Here is a 21,148-nt window from a genome sequence, read left to right on the forward strand (position 1 = left end):
AAAGCATTACCCAATTAAATAGTTTTTCACTCATTATAACAACAATTAAGTTTAATACCAAGAGAAAACCAAGCCACAAATGTATACATCAATAAATATATTTTCAAATATATAATATTGTATATGCTTATTTACACAGTTATATATATATATAAATATATAGGTATTTAAAGACATGTATGTATGTACTATGGTTTAACAAATGCTGTGTGTGCATAACGTTTAATAAATTTATTTTGTACGCTTGCAGAGTAAATATGTCTTGTGTAATACCATTTTCGCCATGTTGTTTTGAATAATACACTGTAGACAGCTATACTGTATTGTGGTAAGGGTACGTTGCTATAATATATACCAAAATTTCCATCGATCATTAGTTTAGCAATATGTTCTCGTTCAACGTTGGGTTATCGGAATGCATAGAATTCGAATGGGTGATTTATAGAGATTTTTATTTCAAGTACACCTGTAGCAGGGATTTCAAACAGTTTTAGTTTTAGTTCAATAACGCTGAAAAAATCAGACACGAAACCATTGCCGTAAACAACAAAATAAAGTAGTAAAATAAATACAACATATTTCATATCGGACTGTTCTTGGTATCAAGTAAAAAACTACAAAATAATTTCTTAAAATCCCAGAACTGATCAATAAGGAAAGGTAAGTAAGAAGATTTAGCTATTTACATTTGATTTTTTAGTGAATCATAAACACAAATTGAAAAGCGAAACTGTAGCCGAAATATTTGTCTCTAGTCCCTTGATCTGAAATCGTGGATACATATTGGAAGAATTGACTTAGGAATAGCCGGAGATTTCGTTTTCGCTCTCCTCCACAATGGATTTCTTGTCCTCCGCCTTGCTGCGACCCGTGAATCTCTCGAAGATGGTGTGCTTTCCGCCCTTTTTGCCGCCGGATGCCGCCTTGAAGGATCCCCACGGGACCTTCCCAGCCTCCGAGGTGGTCATCAGAATGGAGTACGAGGAGCAGATCTCGCCCTCTTTGCTGTTCCGAATCCCGTAGAGGAAATACACCACCATTCCGATGCAGACCCAGACGAAGAACCTCACCCAGGTCACGGCATCCAGATGGACCATCAGCAGGATGTTACAGAAGATTCCCAGGGCCGGAACGAACGGTACCAGGGGTACTTTGAAGATCATGCCACGGGTGTTCTGGTTGTGGACAGCTATTACTGCCACACAAGTGCTGGCCGCGAAGATGATGAATCCGTAGATGAGCAGGGCCCACCAGGTGCCCGTGTAGAGTTGCGTCCACGACACCTTCAGCTCCACACAGATGGCGAAGCTCAGGCAGATGAACAGCATTACGGCCACGGAGACCACGGAACCGGGTTCAAAGCGCCCCAGCAGAGGTTCCAGGCACCTGAACTGCGCCTTCAGCCTGCCCGCCAGCACCTCCTCGATCATCTCACTTGTGGGCGAGGACGTGTCTATGCTGGACTGCGATGCCACATCCTCATCCCCGTCGTCATCGTCGTCGTCGTCGTCGGGACTTCCGGCCACCGCTGGTACCCTGATCGTCGTGTGGATCCGCTCCATGGGTCTGTACCGCAAGATGATCACACTGGCCGAGACGATGGTGTAGGCCAGCAGGGTGCCGATCGACATGAACTCCACCAGCTTGGCCAGATCGAAGACCAGGGCGAGACAGGCACTCAGCAGGCCGGAAACCACCAGATTGAGCAGCGGCACCTGGGTGGTGGGGTTGATCTTGCCGAAGCAACTGAAGAGCAGTCCGTCCGAGGCCATGGCGTACATGCACCGGGGCAGGGCGAACAGTGATCCCAGCAGGGTGGTGGTCATGCCACACAACGCTCCAATGGAGATCAGGTACTTGGCCCAGGACAGGTTCAATTGGCCAAAGGCCTCCGGCAGCGAGGCAGCCGGATTGATCTCGCTAATGGGTATCATGAGGGTAAGGGCGGCACTCACCAGGATGTAGCCCACGGTCACCACGAACAGGGAGATCACTGTGGCCACTGGTATGGAAACCGAAGGGTTCTTGGCCTCCTCCCCCGAGGTGGCTATCGAATCGAAGCCCACAAATGCATAGAAACAGGTGGCCGCTCCCGCGATGACTCCCCCAATGCCGTAGGGCAGGAATCCGCCCTCCGCCTCGGACCAATTCTTGCTGTCCGCATACCAGAATCCCACGCTGATGACCAGCACCATCACGGCTATATTGACCAGGGTGAGCAGACTGTTGAACATGGCCGTGGCCTTCACGCCTCCGGCCAAAGCAGCCGCATACACGATGCAGACCAGAAAGGCCAGGATGTCCGGATACTGGGCCAGACCGGGCTCATGGATCCCACCAGTCAGCTCCAGCGTGGTGTTACCAATCCAACCACCCAGCATCGAGTCCACGTAGCCACTCCAGGCCCGGGCCACCGATGCTGCTCCCAGCATGTGCTCCAGCAGGATATTCCAGCCGATGACGAAGGCCCAGAACTCACCCATCGAGATGTACGTGTACACATACGCGGATCCCGCTTTGGGCACCCGTGTCCCGAATTCCGCATAGCACAGGGCAGCCATCATGGATATAAAGCCGGCCAGGATGAAGGATAATATGATGCCGGGTCCGGCCATTTCCTTGGCCACCGTTCCGGTCAGCACGTAGATGCCAGCGCCAACCATATGGCCAATGCCTGCGGGTAAATGGTACAAACAAGTGTTATTCACACGGGATGCTGCTCAAATTTCGGGGGACTCCAAGGCAATAATTTAGGAGGCATACAGTGTAGATAGGCAAAGTCATATTTTATCCCCATATGGAGTGTTTTGAAATCTCTGGAGGTTTTAAGCCGTACACTCAAAAAAGATAATTTCTTATAAACTCATTAATTCAGAAATTACTGCCTAACCCACGTATTGATTTTTATTTCTAAAATAAGAAATTTTTCCTAATTTAAAGAAATGTTTCCTAAAATATTTTAAATTTTTTCTGGGTGTATCTTGGGTTTATTTGTAGATATATATCTACAGTTTGACTAAACCTAGATTTCTTTATATTCTATGTCTGTAACAATAATTCTTCAAATATTAAAAAACAATTTTCTTGCAAATTAATCATATAGTAAAACGATTTAGTGTTTGAAAAGAACATCTTCAAGAGAGTCAAGGATATAAATCTTTTGAAACCCATTCGTTATTTCATGTTCAAAATTTGGAAGTCCTTGTTTAAATCCCAATTGGAGTATCTTTAAGTTCCCCTAACTCTACACCTTACGCTGGCATATGTTTTCCCAAAAAAGCATGAAATATATCACGTGAGACCTTTAGAAACTTAACAAACTGTTCCTTTAAAAAGGTAAAAACATAGAAACAAGCCGGTTATCTATTGATTTATAATCAATTACCCAACAGAGCGATGTCGAAGGTGTTGAGGCATCGGTTGAGCGGCGTTTCCATGACGTCAGTGGGCACCGACTTGGTGCGATTCATCTTGGTGCATATTCCCGACAATATGTGCTTCAGAATGGCACGTCTGGAGCTCGGCATTCTGGATGAATCGATGAGAACCAACTCCGAAGGTATTCACGCCTCACAGGCACTTTTTGAGTTCAAAACTCTGGGATTTTATGCTATTTTTTTGGGAGTATATTTTGCGGCACTCGGGACACTTTCACTTGTTGTACACAAACAGCTGTGACTGTATCGATTTTTGCATCAATTTCGAAAGCTCCATTTTCACTTGCAGAATGTTTGCCCACGCACAGGAATCAGCTTTTATCAGTGAGCTTTATTTGAAGTGCGATAAAAAAATGTTACACTAAATGATTTTCCAAAAATATACAATGTTACCCTGTTGTTTGGTAACATATCCATAATAATAAAATAAAAAGAAATAGTTTTTGAAGTTGTGGTTTTGCAAGGAATATTATAATGCTTTCATATTATTAAACACAAAAAAAATATTTATAATACACAATTTGTAAGAATTAAATAAAATTTTCCTTAAAATTGTACCATATATTTTAATATACAACTTAAGCGTTTAAACTTTAATAGATTAAAACCATACTTTACTAATTAATTTGTCTAAAGATAGCCCCTAAAGTATACAACTTGATTGTGTTTCATTAAAGACTAAATATTTTTAAGCCACAACAAAATTATGATTCATTTCTGTAGCATACTTTTAAAAACCACTTCAATATATTCAAAACTTGTTTGTGTTGGTGTTCCAAAACCGGAAATGAAATATCCACAAGCCTTTTCTTCGAGAAGACAGTTATTGCACCATGCTAATCAATTTACTGACATTTATAGATGGAATGTTGTTAGACGTTGATTATAACAAATGGTTTTACAAATGATTGGACAGTTCATAAATCTTAAACTTAAACCAATTAGGGCGCCATGTTCAAAACAGTTTATATGTTAATAGAAGAATAAATTATAAAATAGAGATTGTGTAATTGTTTAATCACAATTTACAATTTAGTTACTAATTTTAAGTGGTCGCCTAATTGGCTTAGGTCTACAATTATTATAAATAATATATTATAACAACTTAAACGTCAAAAGGCAAGCACATAAATATGTACTTAATATTTTCTTGTTTGTTAAGCAGCAAAATTAATTTTATTCGCAAAGAAGGTGTGTCTGAACTATCAAAACATGTTGAAGATCAAGTGTTGTTAACTCTTGCCTATTTTTATGTTAAAGTATGTCCGGTAATGACTAAATTTCGCGTATTTGTTTAGCCAGTGCCGCCGACTGTATGCAAGAATATGTGATCTTTGTTGATCCACGCAATAGATATTTTGTCACACCCTTGATGAGTCCAAAATCGTATAACCATAAGTTTGTGGTTTTATGTGTGAGCCACCAAACATTTCATTAAGTTTTGAATAGCCTAATCAACCGAAGTTAAGTGCAATGTATTAAGGCATGATTTTTTGTTAACATGAAAGAAAAACCTAGCAAATAATTTATAGTCGAATAGAAGATACCCGGTTAGTAGGAAACTATTATACATAATAAAGAAACTACATTATATCCCTTAAATTTTTTAATAATTTTAATCTAGGAAACGTCTATTAAATGTCTGTAACTTTGGAAGATGTTGGAAACTCATATCGAAAGAGCTCAATACATAAAAATATGCCATATAATATTTGAGTTAAATTTTAATGGCCGTGACATCTTTTTCAAAATTAAGAAAAACATGGTAAGCAATGTATTGTTATACAAAAACTCAAAGCCATGTTAGAAAATGTGGATATAATATTTTGAATGTCCGAAATTTGTTTTGAGAATTCCACATATTTGATCGTCTTTCTGTGAACTCGATTTTAATTAATTGGTAATCAATAGTGTCAATTGACTGAGGACAAAATGCCATTGGACTCGGCGAGTACCGGGTGCAATTGAGTTGCTGTCTAGGTTACGTGATGTTTGTCAAAGGCAGAAGCGACTTTGGCACCTCAGCTATCGCGATGCGATCGTGCATGCATATGGGTACTGACTTAGGTTTGAGTTTGGGATTGGGTTCGGGTTTGGGATCGGGTTCGGGCCTAGAGTGACTATGGCTAAGGGAATTACCTTACCATCCATCTCCATCCGTATTCTTCCCATGGCGACAGCTACGATCGCTGACTTACCATCACCATCTCGCCATGACCGTTGCCATTTGGCTAAAATCTATCAGCATCACGAAGCGGACGCTGGGCTTCCAAAACTTTGAATACTAATACCTGTTAGGGATGACCAGGCATCGGAATTGGCGTCAACCTGTCCGCAATGCCGGCTGTAGTTGCATGACAACATCTCCATCCCCATCCCCATCTCCATCTCTATCTCCATATGGCCACCATTCCCCCTGTGATCCAAGTCAACCATCAGCAGCAGTAGAGGTTGTTACAATGACGGATTTTGACTCTTTGGCCCTAAAAGCACACCGGCGAAGGTGCAGTTTTTCAGCTCAGTTTTCAGTTTTCGGTTTTAAGTTTTCGGTTTGAGTTTTTAGACTTCGGCTACGAAATGTGCCAGTCGCGCGCTTGGGTCAAGATGGCTAAAACGGCGGCACAAATGGCTAAGACGACTGAGATGGCTAAGACGGCGTGTGGACGCTGCTCACGCGTCGCTCTGCCCACGAACTGCACATGAATGGAAAAAATAGTTGGCTCCAGGCGTTGGGCTACTGGATGCTCTACCTCTGAGCAATCAATTAAAAAGAGTTTATATTAATGATGGTGGCATGGTGCAACGACTACGCCCATAATGGCCATGAAAATACGGATCACAATACCCTTAAATACAGATTTAAGTAATTATGATGGCCTTGTGTTCGTACTTGAGGCAGATGGGTCCTTAGATCGAATATAATTGGTGCAAACATGGGTTCAATGGCATTCATAAGTTAAATTAAAATTTTTAATTATCAATAACTTACTCTATTAACTTATTGCTATTAATTATTAGAAAATGTGAATTGTAATTGTAATTGTAACTGTTTAAAAAAAATATATAAAAAAGGATTTCAAGATATTAGCCATATTCCAAATGCACAATTCCAAATCAATCGAAATATGAACAGGTTTCTAAAAATTAATGTAAGCTCAAACATTTATTGGCTACAATAAATTTTTAATTGTGGCCCAAATGACACAACTGTTCTTTGTTTATATATTAAATTCATTTGAATTGATACTCTATATGTATTTGTAGGAGTACAGTGATGCTATAACTTGTTCTGACAAACAAATTGAAATGTATTAAGATAATTATCGCTTAACCTTTCACATTTATAAAAACTTCACTTAAGAGCTGGTACTATTTAGCCTTTTTTCTAAACGCTTAGAAGATATATATCCTAATCTGAATTCCTTTTGTATACTTTTGTATACTTATGTTTACGGCTGTTTAGTACCCGTTTAGTTCGGCGAATAAATAAGCCCAGTTTGGCAATAAATCGTACTACCCGAGTCCAGTTTAGTGTGCGTGTATAAAACCACGAGCGACGTAAAATAAACAACAATATATAAAGCTACTAGCATTGGTTGTTTTTTTTTTTTTTGTTTTGTTTTTGTTGCTGCTATTTTACTTGCCGCGTCTTTCGATTTTTGAGGCAATATCCGAGACGATTTTTGTTAAATCATACGCCGTGTGTGTATATAAACGAAGACGAGTCTCTTCGGCGCTTAGTGCGGCAACGTCCACTTCGCCAGCTGCATCCCAGCGATTTTTCCCCAAGCACGAGTCCACCAACCAGTGCAGTAAGTCCAAGTCCAGTGCTATTCCGAATGATATGATGGCCACCGATTAATTAGCCAACTGGCCAATGTGTTCCACTAAGAAATATTCGAGTGAATTTAAGTGCTTACCACGATGCGCCGCCAATTAAGGCCAAGAAATGTGATTCGATTTAATGTACTGCAAGTGAACGGTCCAGAAGTGAATTCGGTGAATACTCAAGAAGTTGGCCAGAAATCATTGAAATTGTAGAAGGAGCCGCTTGCCAACATTTCAATTAATAAAGCAAACTGGTATCAATCAAAAAACATTAATCAAATATTTAAAAATTTAAAAAATAAATTCAAATAAAGTAAATATCATATTATCCTTTTTAAAAACAAGAATAAGGATTATCATAATACAAACATTTTAGCAAGTTCAGTAAAAATGTATAAGTGTGAAAAAAATGTAAATTAAATTTAAATTCGTTTAAAGAACTGATTATACTATAATACTATTTAAAATACTACATAAAGCCTATTTTTACATTTTATTAACCATAAAAATGGCTTGTATTGAACATTTTTATTAGAATTGAATATAATAATAAATTTGATAAATTAAAACCCCGGTTATTATATAATTATTTATTTTTTCCATTACGACCCACGCAGAAAAGACCTTGTATTTGCATTTAGCCGGTTACCATATATGGCGATTAAAAAAGTCGAAAGTGGAATGTCAGTGACGCATGTAATCGTATCCTCCAAATCAAAAAAAAAAATCGTTACGAGACTGAAAGAATCATATAACTAAAAAATTAAAACTGCCCAGCTTCGGGTTAAACCCGAATAAAATCGGATTATAAGATCTCACGGTTTCTAACTGCGCAAAATTTTTTATTCCTGTACAAATGAGCATCGGTGAAGATCAATTGATTAAAGCGTTTCGGGATTTTTAAATCGAATTCTTTTTGTAAATCCGTTTACCCGTTTTTGCATTTCTTTGTAATCATTTAAACGCGAAACAAGTTTCACAGATCCGGTGTTTGAATGCCATTTGCATTTTGTTGTTTATTTGTCAATATTGCTAACTGTATTTTATTTTGTTAAGTACCCCGAAATATAATTCACAGGTTTTTAATGACACACCCAACAAGCGCATATTAAGAATTATGGAGTTTTTATAGCCTATTTTTGAGTTCACCAAACTCTTTGTGAGATTTAGGCATTAAAATCTGTTTTGCACTTAATAATATATGCAAAATCGAAATAAATACCCACTTATATGCAGCACAAAAATGTAAATTAGTTTGTTGATAATATGACTATTTTAAGACGAGCGATCAGCAGCGGCTTACCAAATTGGCGCCAATCCTAAATTGGCCATAAAATAAATCAAGATGTGACCAAATTAGACAGCTAGAATGCAAGATAGCAGCATTTCACCAATTTGTCAATGAATTAAATCCAAATTATGAGAAGCAGACGAGCAGTGTCGGTTAAATCAATCGTCACAGATATCACTCTCGCATTTGGACATACAAATAGCATATATAGATATATGCATATTGAAGCCCGCGGACTAATCACCTGTTCGCCGTGATTAATACCAAGATATACGCCTATGCGAGGCTCTGAAATGTCAAAAGTTCAGGGTGAAGCCATCAATGTCCAAGTTGTTTTCATTCACGCTCAATGGTTAGCCAATACAATTAAATATGAGTGCCTATGAACTAGGCAGACACTCAGGATCCGCGGGCGGAACACTCATTCTTTCGATCTTCGAATTTCGACACCCAAATCGCCATTCAATGGTGGCTTTTGAAAATTATAATTGCCCAATTATAATTATTCGTTGATTTACTAGATGATCGTGTACCTATAAATACTCGCATATATATTATATTCTAAAGTTTGTCTTTCAATCGAACTAAGCCATTAATGTGTTTGTCTGGCAATTTAATAAATGACCTGACTATTAATCGCAGGTTGGCAAATAGCTATATCTTGATAACTGGCGAACATAAAAATATGGTATACTTAAAAGCAGGCAAAAAACAAATGAGCAATTTTCTGACATAGTGAACCAATTTTTATCAAATTGGGCATAATTATGCAGTCATATAAAAAACGTGCAAACTGAGATATCTGGCTAACCAAAAACCCAAAAAAAATTAGGTCGTCAAAGATTAAGCCAACGAAAAGCTGGGAGCAAAAGAGATGCCATATTAATCGTGTTGAATATGAATCGGATGTATGAATGGGCGGGTATTTCATCATAATCAACTGGGTATCTTGCTAAATTTAAGGTGTTTTTTTTTGTTGTCGACAACCGAGACAAAGTTTAACCTTTAGTGAAAACATGAACATATATTTATATCCACGCTGATTAGTACAAAGGAAAGGAACCGGAAAACATTTAGTTCACTAATGAGGGGAATCAATTAGATAAAACTTTTTTTTCGCTTTAGGGGCTCCTGGAATTAATGAAAGATTTATTCATGAGGTGGAACAAGTAGTTACTATATTCCAAAATTGAATCGATCTGAGGAGTGACGTAAGAACAAATAGCAGACTTCTCACGCCAAATCATCCGTAATCAAATGGTACTTTTTACGTCTCGTTAGCCTAATGCTTGGAATAACCTAGACAAAAGGGGCCAGGCCACAATGAAAAAGCACCTAATCATCCGGGGCTAACATCAGCATCCACATCAACATCAATGGCAATAGCAACAGAAGACGAAGACAGGCATTCGGCAAAAACAACAGCGCCATCAAATTGCAGAAGCCAATGCCACACAAAAGGCCCCAAAATCGAAGCGCCTTTATCAACTGCGGCTAAGCAAATAGGCACTAGTCACTATATTTGTTTCTCTAAGTTACTCCCTTTGTTGCGTCGTGTGTGAGTGTTGTGAGTGTTCAATTTATGGATTTTGAAATCGCCAGCTTTTTTTTTTGTTTTTTTCTTTTAAAGGTTAGTTGTATTATTTAAAAACCAAACCCGTTTTAGTGTCGCTGCACAGCACCCTCCATTCGGCGAGCAAAAGAGGTCCGGCTGTTGGCGGCTCGTGTAAATACTCGACAGGTTGCACTCAACCGTAATTAGCGATAAAGAAGATCTTACCTCACCCAGCGCTAGAGATCGGTTGACAAACCCGGCGAATGCAAATACATATCTTCATAATCGGCGAATTAATTTTTCGTCACTTTTATGATTTGATATATGGTCTTTAAGATCGTATCAAAGTCGCCCTTTTTTGCCGCACTCAAATGTGAGTCACCCAAAAGGAAGGTTGCTCGAGGTATTAAATTTCTGCCCAAATCAACAAGTACCAGATGGGCCATAAATAAAAGGCCAAATTAACGAATTAAATTTATAATTGTAAACAGAAATAATATCCTGTCAACTGAATGGTAAAATAAATTTTAAATAAATGGTCATGTTGAATTGCCATAAAAGAAACTTCAATGAATTAAAAAAATAAATTACATAATTTAAGCTGATCAACATTGAACATAAAGTAAGCCTCGCATATTCAACAAATTTATTTTATTTAATATTGTATTAAACGTAAGTGTCCATATATTCTTAATAATAATATTTTAATAACATTGAGCAAAGTTCGAAGATACCATTAAGTGTTTTGTAATCAATAAAGAGGAAATAAATTAAGCACCCTAACTTTTCGATCGTTCAGTACCTGGAATCGTATACACCATAAATATTTATATTTATTTTACACCTTTTCATTTATTATATTGCAGAATAAAGCTTAAAACTTAGACTAAAGATGGTCAACATCGGCCACATTTTCGTGTGGGCCTTGCTCTTGGTACGTACACCGCTGATAACCGTCTAGAAATCATAAATTTATGGTTATTATTTCGAATAACGCTCAAGGTCACTACTTCGGGCACTGATCTGAGCGATGATGAGGCGCTCAATGACGTATTAAGCGAACTTGAGTTTGACGACTCTTCGACCAGATTAGCTCGCGACACTTCTCTGTCGGCTAAGCACATCGAGAAGATCGATGTGAAATGCGACCAAGGTGATGGTATGATGGTCGAGGTGGAGTTCGCCGAGGACTTCGAGGGAGTCATCTACAGTCAGGGGTATTACAACGACCCCAAATGCAAGTATGTGTATATCTTTTTTATATCTATATATTTTCTTTTCATTAATTTAATGACTATTTTTAATTAGCTACGTGAAGGGCGATCGAGCGGGTCGCAGTTTCACATTCACAGTGCCATACAATGGATGCGGCAGCAAACCATCGTGCTCCGTATGCGCCTCGATCGAAAACATCCTGATTATCCAGGATGACAGGGACATTCAAAACAGCTTCGATATAGCACGAAAGATATCGTGCAGTCGGGGCGATGAACGTGAGAAGACTGTCTACTTCAAGCCATTTGTGGTGGACATGCTGGAAGTGATTTCTGTGGATACACCAAGTGGTCCTGTGGAGTGCTGGATGGAAATCGGCACTGGGTCTCCGCCTAATATCAAACCTATTCAGGGCACACTTACCCTTGGAACGGACATAACGTTCACCATTAACGTTAAGCACTCGGAACAGGCATGGGACATAAATATACTGCAATGCTATGCCTCCGATGACATGGACTTTGAGGCCAGAACCACGAAGAGATTACAGCTCTCGGACAAAAGAGGATGCTCGATAAAGGAGAAAATATTTGGGGAGTGGCGAAAGTTTGAAGCGCCCTCCAGTCTAACAACAACCTATTTTAATACACTAAAGGCCTTCAGGTTCCCCGACCGATCCCAGGTTTATCTCAAGTGTGACATTGAACTCTGCAATGGTGCTTGCAAAAGGGATTACTCTTGCGGCAGTGCGAGGACAGGCCCATGTCCCGAGGGATCAACTGATCCGCAGTGTCTGCAGGATCATCTGATTTCACCGAAGCCACGTTGCTATCCCGGCTCCAGAGAACCTGGCTGCCAAACGCCCACTTCCCGGCCGCCGACAACGATCAGGATACCAATAGCCTCAACTTTCACGCCTAGGCCGCGGTGCTATCCGGGATCAAATGATCCGGAATGTCAGCCAGCTACATACCTTCCACCAACAACGAGGAGGACTACGACCAAACCACGTTGTTATCCGGGCTCAACTGATGTTGATTGCCAGCCCGCAACAAGGGCAACCACTACCACACTGAAGCCAAGATGCTATCCAGGCTCCGATGATCCTGAATGTCAGCCGGCAACTTATCTTCCGCCGACAACGAGAAGAACTCCGATTCCTACGACAAAACCACGTTGTTATCCGGGATCCACCGATCCGGACTGCCAGCCCAGAACCAGAATACCAATTACTACCCCGAAAGCAAGATGTTATCCAGGCTCTACCGATCCTGAATGTCAACCCGCTACCTTTATTCCACCAACCACCAGGAGAACACCAATCCAAACAACAAGAACACCAGTAACCACATCAGGGCCAAATTGTTATCCGGGCTCAACTGATGGTCGTTGCCCACAAAAACCTCCAACAACTCCAAGGTGTTATCTGGGATCTACTGATCCCGAGTGTAAGCCAGCAACGCGTGTGACTCAGAAACCACCTACTACACCGCAGCCAAAGTGCTATCCTGGATCAACAGCTCCAGAGTGTCTTAATTGTTATCCAGGTTCCCCAGACCCAAGATGTCCGAAGGTTCCAACCACAAGGAAGGCGGGATGTTATGAGGGTTCAGATGATCCAAAATGTCAGCCTGCCACATATTTACCTCCTTCATCTCGCCGCCCTCCCACGATTGCGCCTAAGCCCAGATGCTATCCAGGATCAACGGATCCCAGCTGTCCGCAACCAACTCGACCAACCACAATAAGGACACCCATAACTACGTCTAAGCAAAGGTGCTATCCGGGGTCCAGGGACCCTGAATGTCAGCCTCCGACGAGGCAACCAATTACAACGCCCAAGCCAAGATGCTTCCCTGGATCATCAGATCCCGAGTGTCAGCCAACAACATATCTTCCACCAACAACATTTACAACAGTTAGGCCTAGATGTTATCCGGGATCTAATGATCCGGAATGTCAGCCAGCTACTTACTTGCCTCCGACGACCAGAAGGCCTGTAACCACTTCTAAGCCAAACTGTTATCCGGGTTCGACAGATAGACGCTGTCCTCAGGAACCTGTAACGACACCAAAGCCCAGGTGCTATCCCGGCTCAACGGACCCGGAATGCCAGCCAGCTACGGTGCGAACAACAATTCCGCCACCCAAACCACGTTGTTATCCGGGCTCGAATGATCCTGATTGCCAACCAGCTACTTACTTGCCTCCGACAACACGAAGACCTTCCACTACATCGAAGCCCAACTGTTATCCGGGCTCAACAGATAGTCGTTGCCCACAAAAACCGCCAACGACTCCAAAGCCCAGATGTTATCCGGGATCACCAGATCCTGACTGTCAACCAGCAACGTACCTTCCGCCATTAACAGCAAGAACAACGATTCCTACTACAAAGCCGAGGTGTTATCCTGGTTCTAGTGATCCTTATTGCCAGCCACCAACAACAAGAACGCCTGTGACTACTTCCAAACCTAATTGTTATCCTGGTTCCACTGATAGTCGTTGTCCTCAGAAACCAGTAACTACTCCACAACCTAAGTGCTATCCCGGATCATCAGATCCGGAGTGTCTTAATTGTTATCCTGGTTCCCCAGATCCAAGATGTCCCAAGGTTCCTACAACGAAGAAGGCGGGATGCTATGAGGGTTCAGATGATCCAAAATGTCAGCCTGCCACATATTTACCTCCATCATCTCGTCGTCCCCCGACTATTGCACCCAAACCCAGATGCTATCCGGGATCAACTGACCCCAGTTGTCCGCAACCAACTACAAGAAGGACACCCATAACTACATCTGGGCCTAAGTGTTATCCAGGATCGAATAATTTAGAGTGTCAACCAGCCACTTACTCGCCTACGACGACCAGGAGGCCAGTAACTACTTTTAAGCCAAGATGTTATCCGGGCTCAAGGGAACCTGAATGTCAACCTCCAACAAGGCAACCAATTACTACGCCCAAGCCAAGATGCTTCCCTGGTTCTTCAGATCCTGAGTGTCAGCCAGCAACATATCTTCCACCAACAACTGCAAGAGCCACAATTACAACAGTTAGGCCAAGGTGTTATCCGGGATCTAATGATCCGGAATGTCAGCCAGCTACTTACTTGCCTCCGACGACCAGGAGGCCTTTGACCACTTCGAAGCCAAACTGTTATCCGGGTTCGACAGATAGACGCTGTCCTCAGGAACCTGTAACGACACCAAAGCCCAGGTGCTATCCCGGCTCAACGGACCCGGAATGCCAGCCAGCTACGGTGCGAACAACAATTCCGCCACCCAAACCACGTTGTTATCCGGGCTCGAATGATCCTGATTGCCAACCAGCTACTTACTTGCCTCCGACAACACGAAGACCTTCCACTACATCGAAGCCCAACTGTTATCCGGGCTCAACAGATAGCCGTTGCCCACAGAAACCGCCAACGACTCCAAAGCCCAGATGTTATCCGGGATCTTCAGATCCTTTCTGTCAACCAGCAACTAATCTTCCGCCATCAACAGCAAGAACAACGATTCCTACTACAAAGCCGAGGTGTTATCCTGGTTCCAGTGATCCTTATTGCCAGCCACCAACAACCAGAACGCCTGTGACTACTTCCAAACCTAATTGTTATCCTGGTTCCACTGATAGTCGTTGTCCTCAGAAACCAGTAACTACTCCGCAACCTAAGTGCTATCCCGGCTCATCAGATCCGGAGTGTCTTAATTGTTATCCTGGTTCCCCAGATCCAAGATGTCCCAAGGTTCCAACCACAAGGAGGGCAGGATGTTATGAGGGTTCAGATGATCCAAAATGTCAACCTGCCACATATTTACCTCCTTCATCTCGACAGCCTCCCACGGTTGCACCTAGACCCAGATGCTATCCAGGATCAACGGATCCCAGCTGTCCGCAACCAACTCGACCAACCACAACAAGGACTCCTGTAACTACGTCAAGGCAAAGGTGCTATCCTGGATCTAATGATCCGGAATGTCAGCCAGCTACTACGACCAGGAGGCCTGTAACCACTCCTAAGCCAAATTGTTATCCGGGTTCGACTGATAGACGCTGCCCTCAAGTACCAGTGCCGACACCAAAGCCAAGATGTTATCCGGGCTCAACGGATCCTGAATGTCAACCTGCCACTTACCTCCCTCCAACAACGGCACGCACAACGGTTCCTACGACTCGGCCCAGATGCTATCCAGGTTCCGATGATCCCGATTGCCAACCACCTGCAACAACTAAAACGCCTTTGACTACATCCAAGCCAATTTGTTATCTCGGCTCAACAGATAGTCGTTGCCCCCAGAAACCGCCGACGACTTCGAAGCCAAGATGCTCACCCGGATCTACTGATCCTGAATGTCAGCCTGCAACGTATCTTCCTCCTACAACTGCGAGACCAACCATTCCTACAACCAAGCCAAGGTGTTATCCGGGATCAACCGACCCATATTGCCAACCAAAAACATATTCCCCACCGACATCAAGACCACTTATAACGACATCAAAGCCCAGATGTTATCCAGGTTCTTTAGATCCTGATTGCAAACCAGCAACTTATCTACCACCTACAACTGCACGAGCTCCGATTACGACTTCGAAACCAAGGTGTTACCCGGGGTCTAGTGACCCTGAATGTCAGCCAACTACTTACCGAACCCCAACAACTAGAACGCCTATAACCACATCCAAGCCCAATTGTTATCCGGGCTCCACTGACAGTCGCTGTCCGCAGAGACCTCCAACTACTCCGCAGCCCAAGTGCTATCCCGGCTCTTCAGATCCGGAATGCCTGAATTGTTATCCTGGTTCGCCAGATCCAAGGTGTCCTAAAATTCCGACCACAAGGAGAGCAGGATGCTATGAGGGTTCAGATGATCCAAAATGTCAACCTGCCACATATTTGCCCCCATCAACACGCCGCCCAACCACAATTGCTCCCAAACCCAGGTGCTATCCAGGATCAACGGATCCGAGCTGCCCGCAACCTACTCAGCCCACCACCATTAGGACGCTTATAACTACATCTAGGCCTAGGTGTTATCCAGGATCCAATGATCCGGAATGTCAACCAGCAACTTACTCTCCGCCAACTTCAGGATCACAAATCACTACCTTGAAGCCAAGGTGTTATCCTGGGTCAAGGGATCCAGAGTGTCAGCCAGCTACTTACTCGCCTCCGACTACAAGGACTCCTGTTACTACTTCCAAGCCAAACTGTTATCCGGGCTCGACAGATAGACGCTGTCCTCAGGAACCAGTGACGACTCCAAAACCAAGATGTTTCCCCGGCTCAACGGACCCCGAATGCCAGCCAGCCACTTATCTTCCACCAACCACGCTGAGAACAACAATTACCACGGCCAAGCCAAGATGTTATCCGGGTTCCAGTGACCCGGACTGTCAGCCTGCAACTTACTCACCTCCGACTACTCGAAGACCAATAACTACGTCGAAGCCAAATTGTTATCCTGGTTCAACTGATAGTCGCTGTCCGCAGAGGCCAGAAACGACTCAAAAACCAAGATGTTATCCTGGATCTACAGATCCTGAGTGTCAGCCTGCAACGTACCTTCCTCCATCAACGGCAAGAACAACGATTCCCACAACCAAGCCAAGGTGCTATCCGGGATCAAGCGATCCTTACTGCCAACCACCGACAACCAGAGCACCTGTAACAACATCCAAGCCCAATTGCTATCCGGGCTCAAAGGATAGTCGTTGTCCACAGGAACAACCTACCACTTCGAAGCCGAGGTGCTATCCCGGCTCATCAGATCCTGAATGTCTGAATTGCTACCCTGGCTCCCCAGATCCGAGATGCCCAAAGATTTCAACCACAAGGAAGCCCGGATGCTATGAGGGTTCCGATGATCCAAAGTGCCAGCCTGCTACTTACCTACCCCCATCAACTTATCGACCGCCTACGAGTGCGCCTAAGCCAAATTGCTATCCAGGATCAACTGATCCCAGGTGCCCGCAACCAACTCAGCCTACAACCATAAGAACTCCAGTTTCCACACCAAGGTGTTACCCGGGGTCTTCAGATCCTGATTGCGAGCCAGCAACAAGGGCACCTATAACAACTTTGAGGCCAAGGTGCTATCCTGGCTCTAATGATCCGGCGTGTCAACCAGCTACTTACTCTCCTCCGACTACAAGGACTCCTGTAACTACTTCCAAGCCGAATTGTTACCCGGGCTCGACTGATAGACGCTGTCCGCAGGAGCCAGTGACGACACCCAGACCAAGATGTTACCCCGGCTCGAAGGACCCAAAGTGTCAACCGGCTACTTACCTTCCACCGACGACGGCCCGCACAACGATTCCTACGGCTCGGCCCAGGTGTTATCCGGGTTCCAACGATCCGGATTGCCAGCCAGCAACATACTCGCCACCGACCACCAGGACGCCTATAACTACACCCAAGCCGCGATGCTATCCTGGCTCTAACGATCCCTACTGCCAGCCAGCTACATACCTTCCGCCCACGACAGCCAGTAGATGTTATCCTGGCTCCAACAATCCTGAGTGTCAACCTGCCACGACCCGAACTCCTGTGACTACTTCCAAGCCCAACTGCTATCCAGGCTCCACAGACAGTCGCTGCCCCCAGAAGCCGCCCACTACACCCACTAGACCCAGGTGCTATCCAGGATCATCGGATCCTGAGTGCCTGCCGGCGACAACGACAAGAACGCCGATTGCCGGAACCACTCCTGTCTATTGCTATCCGGGATCCATTGATCCACGTTGCCCTGACTCCGGATACAGGGGCACCAGCCGCATCCCTGCCACTTATCTGCCGCCCCTAAGTGATCCGGGCTACGACCGAACCATACGGAATGCGAAGACCTTGTTCTTCAATGAAATCAACCACTTGGCATTTACCGACAACAACGTCTTCGAGCTGGACGACGACGAAGGCGAGCCATCTAGGGTGAAGCGCGAGCTTAAGATCGACGAGGATGAGGATCTCTTGTCCAAGAGAATCATGAAGCGCGAGCTTAACGAGCGACCATCAGAGCAAGAAGTGATTTCCCTGACCCTCGGAGTGCGAACTGGCATCAGTGTTAAATAGTCGTTGAAGGTCTAGTAGCAGTTAAGCATAACAATATTATAATATCATCATACACCGATATGTATTTACCTAGAATGATATTCATTAAATATAAACCTATGTACAAATGTATGTACTTCCCTAAGAGACTTTTTAATGGGTTTTAGCTAGCTTAATATTATCAATACTTGCATTTAACACATATTTGTGCTTCCTAAATGCAACAACAAGTCAATTGTACTTTAATAGTTTAATTAAATATTTTGGTAATTATTTTAGAACAATCGATTGAGCCAATTGAGGGAGCTGATCTAAGTCTCGGGATAGCGGCAATAGGAATTGCTTTCGATGGACTCATGCGGAATCCACTCCTCATACAAGGGCAATCGGTTCTTGAGAGTCTCGATTTCGCGCAGAATCCTCATCACATTGCCTCCGACCAGCTTCTTAATGGCTGCATTACCCCACACCCTGTCCCGAGCCAGTTCGGCCAGCAGGAGGGCATAGCTTTTCGGAGCTCCACCTAGTCCAATGTGATCCACACCGGCCACCTTACGCACATAGTTTATGGCAGTAATGGCCTCCCGAACGCCCAGTGTCCGATCTCCACAACGCTCCAGGTTGAGTAATATAACGCCACCGTTCTCCGGCAATAGGCTGTGGGTGAATTAAATATTTACAATGCAATCCCAAAAATGTATGGAAGGTATCCTGAAAATTGCTCACCTGAGAACATGATCGGGAATGGAAGCTGTGCTGCTACTGTTGCACATGGAAAGCGGTGTGGCGTTTGTAAGCAGCACGGGAGCCTTGGCCGTTTTCAAGACGGCCAACATGGCAGCCTCGCTGAGCATCGATATCTCCACCAGCATTCCCAGGCGATTCATCTCAAAGACCATTGTCTAAAAATGGTTAAAGATATTAAATAGTAATGGGAAGAGTACTAAACTGGTAAGGAAAAAATAGTATATGGTTTGGTTTTTACTTATTTTTAGAATACAAATATATATTTATATTTTATTATTTTTTTTTTTTAACTTCTTTTGGAATAACAAAAAAAGTAATTTTATTTGAAGCCATATTAAATTTTAATTTAATTAATTTAAAGGACCCATTTTAAATTGACTTATTTTTCAAACGTATTCTAAAATTGTAGTATTAAATTATTCAATTTAATATGCATTTTATATAATAATATGAGTTTATATTTAACTTTAATATGAAATATACATTCTTGCAGCTAGTTAGATAGATATTTATTTTGACTGTGCCACTCCCATCTAAAAAGTACCCACCTGACCGAATTCGTTGAACGAATTCGTCATGTTCTCCTCGACGAGATAATCGGGTCTTCGGATGGCCGCCGCCGCCCAAGGAGTGGTGCACTCCAGGCTCGTGATGGACACGAACCGAGCTCCCAGCAGGTAGATGGAGCGCAAGACGGCCGTGCTGGTGCCCAGGGCATGGCCACCACTGATCCCCATGAGGACAGCCACCTCACCCTGCAGGTGGGTCTGCTCCATCTCGTCTGCCGACTCCACAATGTGCATCAAGTTCGTGGCGGCGGTAATGCGCTTGGCCCTGTCGATCCCCTCCAGAGTGAGCTGCACTGCATCCAGATACTGGGCTCCACACGGCACGGCAATGGGCCAGAGCACAGCTCCGATGTGGTTCTGTCGCACCTCGAACAGATTGCTGCTGTTCAGGCTCATGGTGCTCGGTGGCTTCCACGAGCCCTCGATCAGCGGCGACTCGGTCAGCAGACGGCGGATGAAGGCCAGACGAGCCTCGAGGAGCGACGAGGAGCGCAGCTGGAGGGCCAGTGGAATGCCCCCGGCCATGGCGATGCACAGTAGCACCACACCCACGCCCAGCAGAATCTTCCGCCCCCGAGATCGCTCCGGTCTTTCGCCCGAGGACTCGCTGCAGGAGTCCTTCTTGGAACTGTAGGTGGGAATGCCACCGTTGGAGCACCGGATCTTCTCAGTTCCACCTCCAAATTTGGTTATCTCCGCGGGCAGCTCGATGTCCGCTATCTCCGTGAACACAAAGCATTGCTGTTTGCAATGCGGCTGATGTTGGTGCAGCGGATGAACCTCCAGGAACTCGCGGCTCGGTACGGGATTCATTGCATTGTCTTTTAGCTGCTAGTTTTGATTCTATTCAACAAGCTTGCACTGCGAGGCAAGCTTCAAACTGGAATGGTATTGATTTTTACCACATCCCTGTGCAAGTCCTGTCACCTGCTCATTTACTCTCAAGGACATGCGCGCTAAAATAAAAAATTATGTCAGTGAGGCAGCTTCCCAACTCGCGCGGGATAAGAATGTTTTAAAATAAATATGTCTTAGTACTATTTATATCATAATTTTTAGAATTTATAAAGCACTAAAAAAGAAAATTCTTTAAGACAAAATTGTAAAATTAATTAGCATTAATCTATCTCGTCAAAAGTCCCACTTATAATTTTTTCAGATCAAAGATTGCGTATTATAGCACGTTATAAAAAAAAATAATTTATAATCAACCAAACTTTAAAAACATATGATGAATTTCTGTACTAATAGTTTTAACTAAATATACAGAGAAAGGAAAACAAAATCACGATAATTCGATTTTTACAAACTTGTGGGATATTTTCCTTAAAGATTTTTGCTATTACCCATAAGCGGTTTGTATTTTATGAATTTAATTAATAACACTAAAAAAAAGGGTTGACTTAATCAATCTTTTCAAGCTAGTGAAGATATAAATGTTTTTCCGATTTA

General features: G+C 43.3%; 3 protein-coding genes across 3 annotated transcripts; 1 reads left to right on the forward strand and 2 right to left on the reverse strand.

The window, feature by feature from the left end:
* Positions 1–435: 435 nt before the first annotated feature.
* On the reverse strand, positions 436–3,694 carry LOC108142819 (cationic amino acid transporter 4). Its single transcript, XM_017266880.2, has 2 exons — positions 3,386–3,694; positions 436–2,674 (listed from the first exon to the last, which is right to left on the reverse strand). Exons 1-2 carry the CDS (start codon positions 3,525–3,527, stop codon positions 798–800), a joined length of 2,019 nt encoding a protein of 672 aa, XP_017122369.1. The 5' UTR covers positions 3,528–3,694; the 3' UTR covers positions 436–797.
* Positions 3,695–7,165: 3,471 nt separating this feature from the next.
* On the forward strand, positions 7,166–18,512 carry LOC108142653 (mucin-2). Its single transcript, XM_017266654.2, has 4 exons — positions 7,166–7,249; positions 10,978–11,045; positions 11,114–11,352; positions 11,420–18,512. Exons 2-4 carry the CDS (start codon positions 11,004–11,006, stop codon positions 18,399–18,401), a joined length of 7,263 nt encoding a protein of 2,420 aa, XP_017122143.1. The 5' UTR covers positions 7,166–7,249; positions 10,978–11,003; the 3' UTR covers positions 18,402–18,512.
* Positions 18,513–20,679, reverse strand: LOC108142654 (dipeptidase 2). Its single transcript, XM_017266655.2, has 3 exons — positions 19,676–20,679; positions 19,107–19,282; positions 18,513–19,037 (listed from the first exon to the last, which is right to left on the reverse strand). The coding sequence occupies exons 1-3, from the start codon at positions 20,507–20,509 to the stop codon at positions 18,692–18,694; spliced, it is 1,356 nt and encodes a 451-aa protein (XP_017122144.1). The 5' UTR covers positions 20,510–20,679; the 3' UTR covers positions 18,513–18,691.
* Positions 20,680–21,148: the final 469 nt, after the last annotated feature.

Source organism: Drosophila elegans, unplaced genomic scaffold (genome assembly GCF_018152505.1).
Source record: "Drosophila elegans isolate 14027-0461.03 unplaced genomic scaffold, ASM1815250v1 contig_208, whole genome shotgun sequence".
NCBI lineage: Eukaryota > Metazoa > Arthropoda > Insecta > Diptera > Drosophilidae > Drosophila > Drosophila elegans.